Raw genomic sequence first — 18,292 nt, 5'->3', positions numbered from 1 at the left:
CATCTCAGACTAACTCCCTTGTAGCACCTGTCACAGCGCACTACCCATGGTCAGCGTACAGGTCGGTCCCATCCACTGGACCACAGGGTCTTCATCTTCTCTGGATCACAGAACCCTTTGAAAGGCTCACAAAAGCTCTTCTGTCTCTGTCTCTGTCTCTCTCCTTTAAAAAAAATAATAGCTAACACTAACTGTCCTCTAAGATGCTCTAAGCACTGTTATTTACATACATTTAACCCTCATCATGATCTTATCGGAAAGGTGCTATATTATCCTCATTTTATAGATTAGGAAATCGAGGCACAGAGTGGTGACTAATTTGCCTGTATCACATAGAGTACTTAAATCCAGCAGAATGACTCCACTTGAACGTGGTCTTTTGTAGAGGCTCTCTTTACAAACACGCGAACCCTCCCCACACACCTCCCCACCACACACAAATGCACAGAGTCAATACTGGCATATAACGTTGTAGGTTTTCACAGACTCGCTGACATCCTCCCTCCTGATGTTTAGGGGGCCTGAGCCCAGACCGTGAGACACCTGAGGGCAGGAACTGCACCGCCATGGTAACCACTGGATAAACAGCACTTAATTAGTGTTTATGGAAGGAAGGAACAGGAAAGAGAGGGAAAGGGAGACAGGGAGGAGGGCATGGTCCCTGCCTTCGAGAAGCTCAGAACCTAATTAGTTGAACAAGATATGCAAACTAAAAGACTTTTAAATAACAGCTCAAAAGAGGAGTGGCCAACAGCCCAAGCAGAGCCTTTCGTGCTTACTGAACAAAACACACAGAGGACGAAAAGCCACTGGTGCTGTGGGGATTGGGGTAGCGGGAGGACCAGGCAGGCGACAGAGGTAGCAGGCTTGGAGCCCTTCGGGAAAAAAATCACCAAGGTGTACATGGTGTTCCTGATGCCAGCTTTGTTTGTTTTTTCTCCAGGAAAGATAGGCTGGGAGGCTGGCACCATCCTCAGGCTCCTGCCTGCTCTGCCTCTTCCTGGCACAGCCTAACGGCTCAGCAGTCCCCAGTACCCCCAGTCACCCTTCCCCATTTCCATACCCCCTTTAGCCCCCCATGATTGGCTTCTTCCCCACCTCCACCTCCAGAGTTGTCCTTGTTAAGGTCACCACTCTAGACCATCTCCATTTGCCTAGGACTTTCAGTTCTAGAAATCTGGGTCCCAGGAAAACCAGGACAGTTGGTCTCTCTACCAATGGCTTCTTAGTTGCCAAATTCAATGATGCCTCTCAGTCCTTAACCATCTTGACCTCTAGGCTCCTCCTGGTGCTTCTTTCCTTCTTGACACCATTTCTTCTCCTGGCTCCTGTCCTTTCTTCCGGTCTGCTTGTTGGCCTCCTTCTTTGTCAGCTCATTCCTCTGCCATTTTGTTTCTCCAGATCTATTACATGCTGAGTACTGGGGATGCAAAGGCTAAAGATGTGGTCTCTAGTCTCAGGAAACTCAGAGTCCAGTACAGAAGACAGACATGGAGCCCCCATTAATTGGAAAACACGCAATGAGAGAAGTATGTAGACAAAAGTGCTTCAGGCTACGGGATGATCAAGCCTGTCTGGACAGCACTGAGGACCCAGACAAAGAGGTGGTAACTCCAGAGCTGGGCTTTGAAGAATGAACGGGAGTTTACTAGCCTTTCCAGTTGTTGAGAATAACATGTGCGATGGCATGAAGCAGTGAAATGCAGCAGTGTGCGTGAGGGAAGTACATGTCGTGTGATGTGGCTGGGCATTTACCAACGGGGGTCGGAGATGAAGATGAGCTGACGAGGGTGGCAGAGGCCAGGTCACGAGGGTCTCATGTCTTCACAAGTGAGTCCAGGAATGAGCTTGAAGAGGCCCATGGGTCCTGAAAATGAATGGGAAATGTACATATATTTTGATGCTAGTGAGCAAGTTCCTCAGTTTTCTACAGGTTCTGAAGGAGGTCTTGAGGCCCCAAGGCCCACTGTTGGGGAGATATCAAAAGCAGCTGGGCAGAGGAGCCCATTGTCAAGTTTTCGTTATTAACTAAGAGCTCTCTGGTAGCTGACTGAGGGGAGGATGACGAGGTATGGAAGCTCGGAGCCAGTTTCCCAAGGGGCCCACATGTTCCAAGCTTCCGCCTTCTTCCTTGGCCCTGAGTAAAGTCCCTGAGGCAGGCTGCCATCCCTATAAGCACTGGCCTCCAGGCCTGTTCAACAGGCCTCCTGGACATTTCCAGATGTCTCTACCAACATGTCCTATCGGCCCCTCGAAGTCCACCTGGCCACAGCTGAAACCAGTGTCTGTGCCTGGCACATGGTAGATGCCAAGTAAATGTTTTCAAATTAAACTGGGGTCCAACGCTGCAATGAACTCAGGAGCTGGATTTTAGGCTTTGATTTTAAGTCTTTCTGAGGATCGATCAACTCTTTTACCCAGAAAGCTCAAAATCCTTAAGGTTTTCTGAAAAGAAAATTCATAGTTCTTGTCCTCATTTATTAGTTGAAAAGTAATTGCATACTCTGAGCGCATTCTATAATACGCATTCTATAATACAGGTCGGAGTCTTTGGCCCTGTCTATAGGTGAGCGGAGCAAACCAAGACCCAGGGCTAGAAAATGGACTTAGAAAGCCCAGGCGAACCAGCGCTCTCTTTTCTCCCCTAGCTTGGGCGGGGGCCCTTCTCAGTGACCCAATCCCAGCCAGTGTTGCCTGCATCCTCACCCCGATGACTGGTCCAGCCTTGTTGCTAAGGGCCACTTTCCCATTTTCTCTGCTCTGTGTGGTAGTTTCGTTGCCATGGCAATGCAGCAACCTGAAGGCTGTATGTGTGTGCGCGCGCACGTGTGTGTGCGCGCGTGTGCGTGCACGCATGCGTGTATATACAAGTGCATGAGTACACACATGCCTGTATGTTTAGCAGAAACAGTGAGGAGAGGATCTGATGCTCGATGCAGTGACAAAGTGGAATCAAACCGGTACCAGGTACATGACATTTTTCTTCTAATCATCCTCACTCCCCATAAATCACTGGAAAACAATGGCCTGGGTTTATTCAGAGGAGGAGTCAGAATCGGCTGTGTCTAGGTGAATCCCGTTATCCCTACTGACTAGCACACCCTAAGGAGCCAGGCCATGGGGGTTGGACTCTGGGCCCAGGTCGCTGCTGCCACTCTCCCTGCCGAGGACATACACGACCTAGGGAGAGTTTCTCTCTGTTCTTAGTTTCCCATTTCTCTTATCTTTGCTTGTCTCTTAGAACCCGAAGAAGGGCCTTTTGGCTAAACACTAACGATCTCATACATGTGCAGATCTTTTTACAGTTTACAAAGCACATTCACACTGTCATTTAACCCCCCTGAGAGGAAGGCATTCACATTATTCTCATCTTGCAGAGGAGGAAGACTGAGGCCCAAATAAACGAAAAGACTCCTGTACCTTAGAGGCAGAGGCAGGTCTTGGGCCTCCCAAGTGCCCCTACCTGGCATGCCTGCATGGGTGTGGGTAGGGCCAGAAAGAGGGAGAGCCACAGCAATGTGCAGAAAGGTCTCTGTTGGCTGAACTCTCCCTATCAGGATGCTGTGCCTCCCAAGGGAAAGCGGGGCAGACTTGAACTTTGTTTTTTCAGAAGCTATTCAAATACACTGCCCACTCAGTCTGCGAGGCAGAGCTGTTTCCAGCTTCCTCACTCAGCCCTCAGGCGCCCAGGGATGCCTGTCCTATCTGCAGAGCAGTGGCATGTCACGGGCAGAATGGAGGAGAGACAGGATCAGAGTAGGGAGTAGGCTGAACTGCTGTGGGCCCCCTGATGTCATGCTGCTCCAGCCTGCCAGCATCCTGCTTGCTAGGCGCCAAGGCCTCCCAGGATGCCACAGACCCTTTAGGTTAGCAGAGGGGAGGGGCCTGCAGGTCTACAGGGGTGGGGCCTCACGAGCAGGAATGCCAGGGGAAACCCCCAGCTGAGAGTCTCTCGTCTGACCCTGATAGGAGGCAGTTATTGGGCTGCAGAGAAGGAAAACAAGCATGGATTGGGTGCCAAGTGTCCATCTCATTGAAACCTCACAGCAGCCTCGTGAGAACGGGACTACTACCATCTCCATGCTTCAGCTGGGGAATTGGAGATATGAATAAATGCCCAAGGTCACACGGTCTAAGTGGCTTTAAAGCCCAAGGTCTTGCTTAGTGGAGCAGCAGGATAGGAGCCCCTCCTTAGTAGAGGACCCAGGTAGTTCTGTATCTCCTGAGCTGGGCTTGTTGACAGAAGTGTGGCAATAAAACTGGCATGGGAGGAGGGCAGGGATACCACAGGGTTCAGAGGGAATTTTTAGAAGAGCACAGATAGAGGGCAGATAAATTAGTATGGCGCAAATGGCACACACACACATAGGCTCCCTATCTAGCTAGTAAGCTCTGCCCACTTGCTCACGGTCACTTACCTGTTTCCCTTTCCACCTGCCCAATTGTTCATGCCCTTCCCCGGGGCTGCCAAGGTTTCACCTGCCATTCTCTGGGCTCCATATAGACACCCATCTGCAGCTTGTCATCTTTTCCCGACCCCGAGGAACGAGATAATGCTTTAAAACTGAAGATTTCAGAGATTCTGAAACACAATCCCATGTCAGGGGTGGGGGGCGGGCGATGTGACAGTCTCTGAGCAGGTGGCTGGCCCTACATTGTTTAAGCTGTCACTTCTCATGAAATTGTCCCTGATTCTCTTAGACACAGTTAAGGGAATCCTCCTCTGCTCCAGCCCATATGGTCTTGCCATGTGACTTCCTCTCTATGTCCCTCTCCCACTGGATGGTGACCGGCTTGAAAATAGGGACTGAGACTTAAAATCATCCCTGTATCTCAAGGATCCAGTACAGTCCCCAGCACATAGCAGGTGCTTAATAAAGGTTTGTTGAATGGGCAAGCAATGGTAATTATATCTATTATTTATTGAGTTTCTATATGATGAGCCAAGCCCTATGCCTTGGCACATATTATCTATAATATGCACAACAACCACACAAGATCGATTTTAGTATCTTTGTTTTACAAATGGCAAAACTAGGCTCAGGAAGGTTAAGTCACTTGCCCAAGGCCACGCAGCAAATACAAGGAGGGTCTGAGAATCAAGGCATCCTAAAGAAGCGCTCAGCTTCGCCTCTCACACCAGTAGTTTCAACCTTGACACTCTCCGCTCCTTTATTTTCTAGACTCGAACAGGCACAGAGTTCTGTGACCCTGTCTCCTAACTATCCCTCAAGTCAGTTCCCTCCTCTTCTCCCTGCTGCCACTGCCCTAGTGTAAGCCTGGATCATTTTTCCCCAGGATCCACCACCCAATTGGGGTTCTCATCTCCAGATTTGCCCCCATCATCAAACCTTCACTTGGCTGCCAGAGAGCTCGTCCTAAATCACAGACCTGGTGATATCTCTTTCCTCTGAAAAGCCCCATGTTGCCATGTGTTTTGGAGTAAGGTCCTGGCTCTCAGCCACGGTGTAGTAGAAGGGTCTTCAGAACCCAGCACCTGCCTCCCTTTACAGCATCACCTCCAGCCCCAACAACTCCAAGCTCTGGCCTCACAGAACTGTGTGGCCATATTCTCTTGCCCCTGCACTTTGTATGTGGTGTTAGCCTGCCTGGGAAAACAGTAAAACCCTTCCTCCCCTTCACTGTCCTTTCATTCCATAACCCTCAGCTCAAGCAGCAGAACGACCCCCTCCAGGTAGCCACAGCTCTAATCTCAGTCCTATAGCATCATAACTGTTTACTTACCTGCCCCATTAGGCAGTGAGCTGCTCGAGGGTAGGTACTGCATTTCATTCATCTTTTGTGCCCAGAGACTTGTCTATTTGGCATATAAGAGATGCTCAGAAAAGTCTTGTTGAAACCTCTTGACCTCATCCATCCTCTGGTTCCTTGAAACTCTACCCTTGGCCTCATTCTCTCTAATCCTCTAAAACACAGTTCCTTAGCCATAGCCCCTCTCCCTGCCTTCCCCGCCCCTTCCCTGCCTCAGCATAGGCTCCTTGTTCCGCAGCAGTCTTATGTGGGGTACCCCTGTGGACTACTCTCCTGCATGGCTCCAGTGTCTTCTTTCTTCCATGCCCAACCCCTGCTGAGTCTAGAGAGATCTTGTGCCACAGGCTGTTGTTGGAGGGCAGATGGCTGGCCTAAGGGTGAGACTTTGAGCTCAAGTCTTCAGAAAGGAAGTTGTTTTACTCTCAACAACTCCTTTTCCCCAGGGAAAGGCCTCAGGCTCAAAGCCTAAAACCTAAGGGGTGACAGTCACTTCAGATCAATCCTAGGAAAGGGTTCAGGCAGAAACACATCTACGCTGTGGACCACCCCTTAAGAGACTCATCCCCTTGCCAGGACCCACAAATTAAAGAGGCCATGCCTACAGGCAGGGCAGATGACACAGACCTTGATTTGGTGCTCATGGGATCTGAGGTCTTAATGCCTCTCCTCACAGCCCTCAGAGGAAGCAGGGCTGGGAGGGGCCCCGATGGGGCCACTGTGCTCTTCATCTCACCCCAGTTTTCCTTTGATCCCTGAAGTCGGATGGTGTGGGTAGAGTGGTCATTAGCCTGGGTCCTAATTGCGACTCTTTGCTAACTCCTTGTGGGACTTTAAGCCAATTCAATCTCCTTTCTGGTCCTCAGTTACCTCTTCTGTAAAATTAAAGGTGGACTAGCCCTAGCTAGTCTGTCTTTTTATGTGATTCTCAGTTGGCCTGCAGGGTTGAATTACAGAAGGACAAACTGAATTAGCCTTCAGGATAGGAATTGGGGGGCGGGGCAGGCTTCATTCAGGCCCTGGAGAGGTTGGGCCAACCAGGTGGGAGCTCTGACCCTAAAGGTAAGTGACAAGTCCCACTCAACGGAGTAGAGAAAGAGCCCCAGGGCTACAGTTGTCAAGAACTCTGACGGTGAAAATGACCTACAGGACCTGCCTGTGCACATTGGCTCCCGGGGTCAGATCAGACTCAGAAGGTGGAGAGCTGCAATATCAGAACCGCCCTCTCAGCGAATCACCTCTGCCCGGGCCCAGCGCTGGGGTACTCCAATCCGGAAGGTCTCCCCCTTTAGTCAGTGCTCGCAGGACCAGCCCCGGGGACGCCGGCTGAGGCCCGGCCCAAGACCCAGACCGGAAACGGTGCTTGGACCCGGGTTCCCCGAGTCGGGGAAAGGGGTGGGCGCCGGGGCAGAGGGAGCCCTGGGGATTGGAAGCGGCTCTGGGCAGGGCGGGAGGGGCGGGGAGGAGTCAGCTGTACACGTGAAAAGCTCTGGTGGGGCTGGGCTTTCCCCTTCGGCGTCCTCCTCCCCCTCGTCCTCCTCCCTCCTCTTCCCCACCTTCCTCCACTCCTCCCCTCCCCTCTCCCTCCTCCTCCACCTCCTTCCCCTCCTGCTCAGGTTGCAGCTTCTCTGGGGAGCTGCTCACCTTTCCAAAGCAGGGGAAGCAGCTCAGATCCCGGTCAGGGACCCCGGCAGGGCGCAGGGCGTAGGGCGCAGGGCGCAGCGCCCAGCCGGGTGGCCTCAGGACGCGTGCGGTGAGTCCGGCTGGCGGGGGCGCCGGGGGAGGATGGGAGGTCGGAGCCGGAGCCCCGGGCACCGTGGCGCCGGCGAAACGGAGCAAAGGTAAGCTGGGCGACTCTTAAAGGCGCCGCTGCTTTCGCCCGGGGGCGAGCGGTTGGAGGCGACTGGCAGAGCTGCGTGCGAGGTCGGGGATCGGAGGCGTGTTGGGCGATGGGTGATGTCCGGCAGAGGCCACTCCCGGGTCCCAGGTGCTTAGGAGGGAGAGCTGTTTTGCATTCTCAGACGCCCACCCCCAGGGAGTCTCCATTGGGACTCCCTCCGGGCCCCGGGCGCCGGTCTGAACCCTGAGAAGCAAAGTTTTCCACCCAGTGGTGAACCTGGTGCTTTCCAAGCACTCTTCCTTCTGAGAAGGGCAAGGGTCAAGAGTCTCCCGTGAGGAGGGAACCCGTGAGTGAGGGGCCAGATCGTCGTCTCAAAGGGCTTTCCGGGCTCTGGTGAACTTTCCAGAGCGGCAGCTCGGGGAGACGGGAGGCCAGAGTCCTGGGGTGAGGGTGGAAGGACACACGAAGCCCTGCAGGTTCCAGCGCTGGGAGATGGGGGGAGGGTAGTTCGGGCCCCTGGGGATTGCTGCCTCCTCTCTCTCTGCCCACCCTGGAGCCCAGAGGGGCAGTGGCCCCCCACCCCGTGGTAGCTTCTGGCAAAGGGTTAATGCAGTCAAGGGTAGGGGTGGCCGGCCTGTTGTGNAATGGGGTAGGGGCTGGAGGCCTCTGTTCTCTCCCTGTTGGGGGCTCTAAAGGCCTTGTGGTGAGCGTGGGGCTCAGACAGTGACTGATTTTCTGTGCTGTGAGGTTAACATCCTGCTAGGCACCAGTGGCCTCTTTCTGATTCTTTCTGAACCCCTTCCTGACTTGGGGGGTGGGAGAGTTGGACCTGTGAGGAGTCGGGGATCAGCTCCCCAGGACCTTATCCCTACCCCTAGCCTAGCCCTCAGCAGTTCCCCCAACTATGGCCTGAGCCCTGTGACTCACTAACACCACCAGCGTGCCTCCCCTGTGTCAGCATCCTGTGAGATTCCGCATGTTCTTGTGGCGTTTTCCACTGGGGCTGGGCACACGGCGCATTCCTGGACACCAGCCTGAAGGAGCAGAATCCTCAAGGACGCCTGGGAAGTCTGGCTGAGAGGGCGTCCTAGTCCTAGTCCTAGTCCTTAGAGATCCTCTGCCTTTGCCCTGGCCGTGGCAGGGAGCTGAGATGACATGGTGTAGGGTTGGGGAAGGTGAGGGTGGCTCCAGGCAACACAGGCGTGGCTCTTGGGGTTTGGGTCTGCATCCTGAAGGTGTGTGAAGAAAGGGTCACCTTGCCACAGCAAAGCTAGTGTCTTGGGTTACCCTGCCCCAGCCACCGCCTGTGTAGTTGATGAGCCTGTGAGCCTGGCCCCCCACCCCCACCCTGGCAACCTCACTGCCATTAGGTTCCGGGGAGTCTCCCCACTGTCTGCCCGCGCCCCACCAGGAGAATGGAGCCTTCTTTCTCCCCAAACTATTGGCGTTTCCAGAGCCAGAGTAGGCTTCAGTAAGTTACGTGTGATTTCAGAATGCCTTGGTGGCTACCGTTTACTGAGTATCAATGAGGTACCAGGCAGTGTGTCACGCAGCTTTACGAAGTAGGTGTTATTATCCCCATACTACAGATGAGGAAGCACACTCTGAGAGACCAACTTTCCCAAAGTGGTGCAGAGGTGGGTGGGATCCAGCACACTTCCGTCTGATCCCCAGGCCCCTGCTCTCAGTCCCTGCCCCATCAAAGGAGATCCCAGCCTACTCCGTCCTCCTTAGGAAAAGGAAGGATGGGGGTGGTGCTCCAAGTAAGAGGCTCCCGTTTGTTCTGTGCCAGGCAGAGCCAGTTTCTCCATGGGTCCCAGGAGAGAGGGCATCAGATCTGAGGAACAAGTATGTTCCTGGTCTGAGATCTCATGGGATCTGCTGCCTGCCTTAGAAGCCTCCCCCAGGGACCTCGAGGAGATGGAGCTGCCTTTATGGCTGCATCGGTTTTCTGTATGGACCCAGTCTTCTGCTGACTTGGGCCTTCCTGTGCCCAGGCACACAGGCCCCACACTGTGGGGCAGAGCCTGGCTTGGCTTCTCCCAGCTGCTACCCCAACCGTGCCTCTCCTTTCTGGGGTCACCTCGTTTTGGACTGCATCTCTCTCTCTCTCTCCCCTGATTCCTTCTCTCTTTCCCAAACTGAGTTTGAAGCCTAGAAGGGAGGGCAAACCCAGGGCCTCGATGGAGTCCAGCTCCAGCACGTACTAGCTATGTGACTCCCCTCTTCCCGGCCAACTCCTGAGCTTCTCCTAGCCTCAGTTTCCTCATCTGTGAAATGAGGATCATAATGGGGAAGGTTTTTATGAACTACATAAAATAACACATAGAGCCTGGCACGTAACAGATGCTAAATAACCGGTAGCTGTACTGTTGCTGGTTATTTGGAAAGGAATTTCCTAGTTGTGGCACTGTGCCTGGCTCGGGGGTAGAGACAGAGGCAGGCTTTCCTGATCCCATCGGGTTGGGTCCTTAGGATCTCTCCCGCATTTTCAGACTGGGGAGGAAGGCTCCGTGTAAGAGAATGAGAGGGTGGGGTGCAGGTTGGATGGAAACCTGCCAGGAGGGGACCAGGAATCTCTGCTGTGGGGACTCTACTAGTTTCCAGGATGAATGAGGTAGGCACAGGAGCTGGAAAACCCACAGCCTCCTGCTCTGAGGGGCCTCTGGCAGGGCCTCTATTCCCCGGGGTGAGACCCTCCCCCAGTACTTAATTAATTATAGTCCCTGTTCTGCTCTGTTGTCCATGAGGGAGTGGCTGGCCTGCATCCAGACTCACCTGATTAGCTTCACCCCTTCGGGAACGAGTCACATTTCTCTTCCCCAGTGCTGTGTCCCGCCATAACCCCTTCTCTTCTTCCCAACCCTGGACCCTTCACCTTCGCCCTCTTGGCATTAGCTGCTGAGTGGGCACTTTCCCATCTCCAGGGGGTGGGAGCAGACCAAGGGTAATCTTGTCCTTGTCCCCACCGCTGTGGACACACACACAGAACCCTCCCTGAGGCTGGGCTCACGATAGCTCAGGCAGAGGGTCCGGGACCCAGGATCACGGCAGAGCCAGTGGCTGGGCCTGGCAGGAGCTGGCCAGTGGCGCGGCAGCAGGTTGGGAAGAGGGAGAGCTGCGCCACATCTCAGCAGACCTCCCGTCTGAAGGAGAACCCATCTGCCCCTGCAATCTCCATGGTTCCGTCTGCAGAGGAGGAGGTATTGGGAGGCAGGTGTGAGGTTTGGCTTTGAACTAAAAAGGGCCTTGACACTTCTCGACCACATGAGTGGCCCTGGTGAGACAGGACATCCTGATCTTGGAGACAGTGGCCAAAATTTTGAAGTGACAGTGGTGACACCCCCTTTCTTGGAACTCTGGGTGATGGTCTCGCCCTGTGCTCCCGCCCTACCCTTCTGGCATTAAATAAAGCCTTCCTTGGAAATGAAGGGGACACGATAGACAAGATGACTCTATCCTTTTCTTCTTCGCATGTTGAGCTTGCGTCTCTTGCCACAGCGGAGTCAGGACTTTGGGGTCAGTTCAAATCCTGCCTCTGCTATTTGTTAAGTGGTTGCCTAGGTGAAGAAACTTGCTCGCCCATGTTTTAGTTTCCTCATTTAGAAAATGGGGAGAGTAACAGTGTTACTTCATGTGGTTGTGAGGATTCCAATGAGATAATGTCCACAAATTCCTAGCTTTTTGTCTTATTTGGTGTCGTCATCAAGAAGTGGTAGCAAATGAAGTTAGTGGGCCACATTTGACAGTTCTCAGTACTCTGGCCTCTGCTCAATCCCTGTAGAAACCAGGCCCCAAACTGGGAAGGAAACTGTTTTTAAACCACTTCTACCCTCTCTCACCCCAAACACCTTCTGATTTTATCATTATCGTGGGACATTCTGACAAAGCACCAGAATGATCTGTCTCCATTGCTTCCCTAAAAGAGGCCTCCTTTGCTTGTCTTTGGGGATCCCCTCAGGAACCAGGGCTGCTTCTCTCCTCTGTCCCTAGCCATCCAGCAAAGCAGACCCTTGCAGGGTGACCAGGCCTAAGAGGGGACATGGCTATCCTTCCCCAGGCCTTGGCAGGATCCAGTACCTGGAAGCAGGTAGGTGGTGGGACTTGTGCTGAAGGGTATCACTCACGACATTGGCAGCAGAGCAGGAGACGAAGCCAGGAAATGGGTCCCAGAGCCATTCCCTGTTCCTGTTCATGGCTGGGCTGGTGCCACATTCTGGGCTGAAGCTAAACTTGGCATAGCTTTTCCCTGTGCAAAGTGGCCCTCGAGCAGGCTGCCGATTTCCCTGCTAATGATGCCTGGTAGAGGGAATGCCATCTCCGGGTAGGTCCTTGCAGTCCCCTCCAGCCCTGGGGGAGCAGAAAGGGCACTGAACTGAATGAAACTCACAAGCCCCCAGTTCTAGTCTCAGCTCTGCCCCGTCAACCCGAGTGGCATTGGGCGGGTCACTTCCCTTTCTGAGTTTTGCCTTCCTCACTTGAAAAAATCAGGGCCTAAACCAGGAGATTTCTAAAGCCCCATCCATGACTGCTGGTCCGCCGGTCCTGCCGACAAGGTGAGCTGTGCTCCGGGACCCAGGGGGCTCCACCTTCTGTTCCTCTGTACTCCACAGCACAAGGGCTTAGCCAGCCGAAGCCAATTGCTGGCATGGCACAGATGAGCCAGGAGACCCTGGAAGGCCTCCCCCAGGCAGATGGGAGGAGGAAAAGCGCTCCTGAAGGAGTGGGTACAGGATTCAAATGCCACGCAGACGCTGGATGCTCGAGGGCAGGGCTCGGTGAACTGTGGCTCTGACCTGTTGTAGTTTGGTCCCTGAGCTACGGATAGTTTTAAGTGGCTAGGAATAATTCCACAGAAGAAGATAATATTTTGTGACACATGAAAATTATATGAAATTCAAATTTTAGTGTCCAGGAGTAAAGGTTTACTGGAACGCAGCCACCCTCAATCATTTCCATCCTGTCTGTGGGCACTTTCTACAAGGGTAGAATTGTATGATTGCTACAGAGACCATATGACCCATAAAGCCTGAAATGTTGACTGTCTGGCCTTTGACAGAAAACGTTTGCCGACCCCTGCTTAAGATAATTATAGTTCTTCCAAGGCTTGTGCTAAACAGTTCTGGAAACTCAATCTAAAAATAATTTCTTTTCATTTAAAAAGAAGTGTTACTTCTTTTAGCATAAGCAATGAATGTTTATTATGGAAATATTAGATGATGCAAATAAGCAAAAAGAAGATCTTAAAGTCACCCACAATTCTGCCTCTCCCCCAGCCCCCAGGATAACTACTGTTAACAATTTAATGTCTGTCTTTCTGGATTATGTATAGTGTATGTATATGTGTATGTGAATGACATATGTATATCTAGCACACATGCATTTTTTACAAGTTGTGCACATCTGCTCTTTTTACTGAAAAACACATCTCAAATTATTTGCTGTCTCCAAGTGTCCTAGGCCTGGTAGAGTTATTCTAGTATCTCAGACCCTTGGGCAACATCTAGACAGAGGTGCCCGACAGGCAGTCAGCCCTGCGTGTGGGAGGCTCGGGGCTCGGTGGGGCCCAAGTCATCAGCACGGGGGTGGTGGTTTCCACCACTGGAGAGCATGAGGTCACCAGGAAGAGAATGTAGAGGGGAAGGAACGACGGGCCAAAGACGGAACTCTGGGGAGTACTGACATTCAGGGACAGGTAGAGGAAGTGATGAGTCCACCAGATACAAAGGGGTAAAGAAGTAGAAGGAGAGTCAGGGGGCCAAGGAAAGAGAAGACAAGGCATAGAGCCTAGGACAGGGCCTGGTGCCAGGCAATGACTTGTGAAATGAGAGAGTGGCTAGGAGAAACCAGAACCTCTCTTTAAGCATCCTGAGCTCTGAGCAGCAGGTGCCACTGATGGAGACATTTAGAGAACACTTGAACAACTGGGAGATGTCCAGGGGCTGCCCAAAGAGGGCCTTGGAGACAAGGAGGAGTGGGGAGATGGTCCAGGCCGAGGCTGCCGCCTGGGCCCAGCCTGGTGTGGGGGAGCGGCTGGAGACTGTTGGTCAGGGGATTCTCCTGGAATGTGGGCATGGGGTAGTGTGGGCCAGCCTGAGGGGCAGGGTGGGGGCTGGCAGTGGAGTATAAATAGGAATATGGTCTAGCGATTCTGGGAAACCCTCCCCTCCTGCCCTCTCTGCTCCTGAGACTGAAAGGTCCCCAGGGACGCCAGTGCTCAAAGGCCCCTGCAGCTCTGTTGCTAAAGTTGGGCATGGTGAGAAAACCAGAGAGATGTTAACAAGGATCCCATGACAGGGTCTTACATCTGGACGAGGGAAGGCCAAAGAGTGGGTGAACTTGACGGTTTTCATTTCTCCTCCTACTGACTTGTAGAAAATGGTGAGCATAGCGTCTGTGCTTAAGCACACGGAGAGGAAACAGATGGGAGCTCTTTCCTTTGGGATTTAAGGAAGACCTAAGGAAAGGTTCTGGACTTGGGAATTTTGAAAGCACTGGGCGGTGGTGACGGACCTTCCTAGAAGGTCTTTAGCGGGGGCTGCTAAAAAGAGTGGGAAGGGGTCTCCTTTGCCTGGGAGGTGAGGCAGGCCTTGCCTGGAAGCAGGAAGATGTGAGCCCTGAGGACTCGCTTTAGCCTCTGGTCTGGGATGTTCTGTGTGGCTAGGACCACAGATGACAGAAGGATGCCTTGTTCCATCTTATCACTTAGAAATCCAGAGCCTCCCCCAAAGATTGCAGGCCAGCTTTAGCTGGGTCTCCAAAAAAGGTAAAAAAGAAAATACCAGAAGGTGATATATGTGCCTCCATTTCTTGAGCTTTAGGTAGTCGAAGAGAGCAGCAGAGTGAGTATGGGCAGGGCCGATGTGGGGCCCACACAAAGGGACTGGGTGGGGGCTGGCAGTGGAGTATAAATAGGAATATGGTCTAGGGATTCTGGGAAACCCTCCCCGCCTGCCCCCTCTGCTCCTGAGACTGAAAGGTCCCCAGGGACTCCAGTGCTCAAAGGCCCCACAGTCAGGAGGTCAGGTGGGGTCATCTGTAGGGGTCAAGGCCAAGGTCTGAGCTTGGGTAGTGCACCTAGCCTGTGAGTCTCTGGGAATCTGCGCCTAAGGGATGGGAGCCCATGAGGAAGTCCCCAGGGGCCTGCCAACCCATCCCCACCAGCCCTGGAGGCCCCAACTCGGTGCATGTTTGGTTGGAATCTTTCATTAGGATTTTCCCCATCCCTAATCCATCCCTCATTGTGGTGTGGCACCTGTCAGCCCAGAGACCTCTGCAGCTTCTCTTAGGGAGTTGCTGCCAGGCAGGAATCGCCTCCCTGCCCCAGCCCACCATCTCCCTACTGCCATGGGGCCAGGAGCTGGCTGGAGAAGGAGGGTTAGGTTACGGCTGAGGCCAGCAGGTGACTGATGGTCTTCTGTCAGTCCCTTGCCTCCAAACAGCTCCTGGAACTAGGAATTCACAGCTCTCATGTGTTCACTCATTGATCATGTGAGGGTTCGCTTGGTGCTAGGCCTTGTGTCAGGCTCTGGAGCGTAATGATGAGTCAGACCCAGTCCTTGCCCTTAACAAGCTCACAGGTAAATTAGCGAAATAGACAAGTGAACAGTTATAGGACAGGGAGCCAAGGGCTCTGCTTGGGGATGTCCAAATGCTGTGGGAGCACAGAGGAGGGTCCCGAACTGGCTGAGGAAAGTGTGATTTCAGGCTAGAGAAGACGTGAGGGGCAGCATAAAAGGCGTCTGGGAAGAAAGCTTGCTTGGATTGAGCCTCGAAGGGGCAAGCACGTTGCTGGCTTTCCCCTAGTCTCTGGCACACCATCCCGCTGTGCCAGTTCCCACTGAGAGCCAGAACCGAGGAGGAACCATGTCCCAGGGAGTCTAAGGCTGGTTGACTGTGCCACCCAGGCTTGCTCTAGTGCAGCGGTCCCCAACCTTTTTTGGCACCAGGGACCGGTGCTCCTATGAGAATCTAATGCTTGATGCTCTGAGGTGCAGCTGAGGCGGTGATGCTGGCGCTGGGGAGCGGCTGCAAATACAGATGAAGCTTCGCGTGCTTGACCACCACTCACCTCCTGCTGGGTGGCCTGTTTCCTAACAGGCCATGGACCGGTACCAGTCCATGGCCTGGAGGGTTGGGGACCCCTGATCTCGTGTGCTCAGAAAGAGGGCAGGAACAGGCCCTCTCCACTGGTGCTCAGGTCCTACCTACAAAGAGTGGGGCTGGCCCGACAAGCAGAAGATAAACCTAGAGACGGGTCCCTGGCCTGGCTGAAAGTGGAAGGAAGGGAACCAGCATTTATTACACAGACCAATAGAGTGTCCTGGAGATTCAGATGAGTGAACATCTTTGTCCTTAACGAGCCTAATGTTTATACATCTGTAGAGAAAAGAGGCTTAAATAAGTCATTATGTTATAGTGGCTTAGGTCTAATTCATCCATTTGTTCATTCATTCCACTAACCCTGACTGAGCACCTGGCAGGTTCCTGGCTTTGTGTAGGGCACTGGGGAAATGAAGCCGACTGCTCTTGCCCTGAAGGACATCACAGTCTAGTTACGAACCGTACCGGCTGCTCCGGAAGCAACGAGGAGGAAGCATCTTGTTTTACCCAGGGGAAGAAGGTGGCGTCACGTGCGGCTTCTCAGGAGAAGGATACTTGAGTTGTGTTTGGAAGTGGTTTTACCAAAGGAGAAACGAGGAAGGGCTCCCAGGCCAAGTGAACGGCACGTGCAGAGCTGTGGGCCGTGAGTGTGGTTTCTCGGCAAAAGCCAAGCACATTCCATACAACCAGACCCTCCAGGGAAGGGTGAGAGCTGAGACAGGAAGGAGACAGGGGTCACAACACAAGAAGCCTGGTCTGCTGGGCCCTGAAGTGTAGACTTTTTCCTGAGGGCAGCGTCATATTGAAGGATTTTGAACAGAGGCGTGACATCATTAGAAAGCCACTGAGATAGTGAAGTCTTGCAGCCTGGTGGCAGTTGGGTGGGACGTTAGGTATTGTCCCCATTTAGCAGACCAGGAAACTGAGGTGTGGGAGTCTTTCCAGGTCACAGTGCCACTAAGTGGGAGAGCTGGGATTTTTTTCCATCGCTCTAAATTGCAGAGAATTTTGGAGAACAGGCCTGGTTGCATATGGCCCCCACTATAGGACCTTTCTGTCAGGTAGGACACTGTATGGATGACCCTGAGCCCCAGACACTCTGCCTCCTGATGAGGCTTTCTGCGGGTTAGCCCTGCGTGCTCCCTGAAGGCCTCCCTCGCCTCCCCCGGCTGCTTCCTGCGTTCCAAACAGAGGCTGTGGGAATCTTCTCTGAGCTCCATCACTGTGTCCAGAGCATCTGTTCATTGGCAGGGTGACTGCAGGCCGAGTTGGTCTTGATCCTGGCCACCCAGAAGGCCCTAGTCTGGCAAGCTCTCATTACATGCTGAGCTAGGGCAGGGCGAGGTCAGTGATAAGGGCTCAGAGCTTCTGTTTCTGCCCCTGCCTCCCAGCTCCAGGCAGCCATGGGGTGACCCGCTTCCCCTGAGGTTTGTCCTAAGCTGGGGAAACTAAAACCTCAAGCTGTGCAGGGCAGGGTCAGTTAGAGGATGAAGGAAGAGATGTTATCTGCAGGCTCCCTGCAGGCTCAGTTCTCACTGGGAGAAGGGAGTGTCTGTGAAGTCTTAGCTCATGACGTCTGCAAACTTGGTCAGCCATGGCCTCTGGTGCTTTTGAAACCTGCCCAAAGGCCCAGCATGGCTGAGAGACTGAAGTGGGAGCCGGGAGCAGGCAGCAGAAGGTATCATAAGGATCCTGGCCGGTGGTCGGCTTTCGAGACTGAGGGTCAGACCGTCTGGGCTTCAAAAACTGAGCCGTTGGAAGTTATATCCCTCAGCCCTGCCCCTGGGCCCACAGAGACTGAGATCTAAAGTAAAGGAAAACAAAACGAAACAAAAAGAGAGGTTGGAGAAGCATCTGACGCGTGCCTGGAACGTAGTACGTGCTCCGTGGGCTGGGAAACAGGCAGCCACGCCTGCTGTATGTCACCAGCAGGAGGCAGAGGGACCAAAGCGCCCTGGTGAGGGCAGCATGTGAAGAGATCGTGCACTCTGATGGAGGACACCCACCAGAGGGACACCCAGTGGTCCTGGGGGTCGGGGAGTCTTCTGAAGGTGTGGCCTGAAGCAGAGCTAGAGTGGTGCGGAGTGGGGAGAGCAAAGCCGGAAAGAAAGGTGGTCGTGGATCTTGAAGGGCCTTGGGTTGCAGGCTGGGAATTGGGGCTTTATTCAGGAGGAAGGTAAAGGGGCTCTTCATAAGGTTTGCTGGGGAATCTCCAAGTCCTCTCCCTGGAGGTTAAGTGAAGTTGACCCCCTGCCCTCTGCATTAGTCTGCAGCCAAACTTCTGTGAGGTGGAGGATGCCACCCAGCTTCCCTGGATGCTCTGCCAACCTCCTTCTCTGCCTCGTGGTCTCCCGATGAGGGTCCCCCAGGTGTCCCAGCCCCAGGGCAGGTGTGAGGTCTGGGGCCTGGCAGCGGAGGCATGAAGCTGTGTCTGCACTACCTGGACCAGGGCCGTGGGGCCAGCCTGGCCTGCTGTATGGAGCTTTCTCCCCTCCGAGAACAGGATGAAATCTATCAGCCAGAACACTGGGTCCCCTAACCTGCATGGCTCTACCGAGTTCCTCAGTCTAAGCTGAGGGA

The 18,292-nt window shown here is 53.5% G+C and overlaps 1 protein-coding gene and 1 long non-coding RNA gene across 5 annotated transcripts in view; one reads left to right on the top strand and one right to left on the bottom strand.

Annotated features, from left to right (window-relative positions):
* Nucleotides 1–904: 904 nt before the first annotated feature.
* LOC120617950 (uncharacterized) lies at nucleotides 905–7,322 on the bottom strand. The gene is made up of 3 exons (XR_005657085.1): nucleotides 7,008–7,322; nucleotides 5,746–5,818; nucleotides 905–1,867 (listed from the first exon to the last, which is right to left on the bottom strand). It is a non-coding gene; the product is annotated as an uncharacterized LOC120617950 (long non-coding RNA).
* Nucleotides 2,912–18,292, top strand: part of CDK18 (cyclin dependent kinase 18) — a 29,824-nt gene continuing 14,443 nt past the window's right edge. The window contains exon 1 of one of the 4 annotated variants that reach the window (XM_039881767.1): nucleotides 2,912–2,967. In XM_039881767.1, the coding sequence (XP_039737701.1) occupies nucleotides 2,927–2,967 (41 nt within the window). In that variant the 5' untranslated portion in view covers nucleotides 2,912–2,926. Of the gene's footprint in view, nucleotides 2,968–7,267; nucleotides 7,611–18,292 lie in introns of those variants that run through there. The other 3 variants (XM_039881769.1, XM_039881768.1, XM_039881765.1) reach the window with 3 other exon arrangements.

Source organism: Pteropus medius, unplaced genomic scaffold (assembly GCF_902729225.1).
Source record: "Pteropus medius unplaced genomic scaffold, Ma_sr-lr_union100, whole genome shotgun sequence".
Lineage (NCBI taxonomy): Eukaryota > Metazoa > Chordata > Mammalia > Chiroptera > Pteropodidae > Pteropus > Pteropus medius.
The sequence above is the reverse complement of the archived record's forward strand: the minus strand, read 5'-3'. Positions and strand labels throughout refer to the sequence as shown.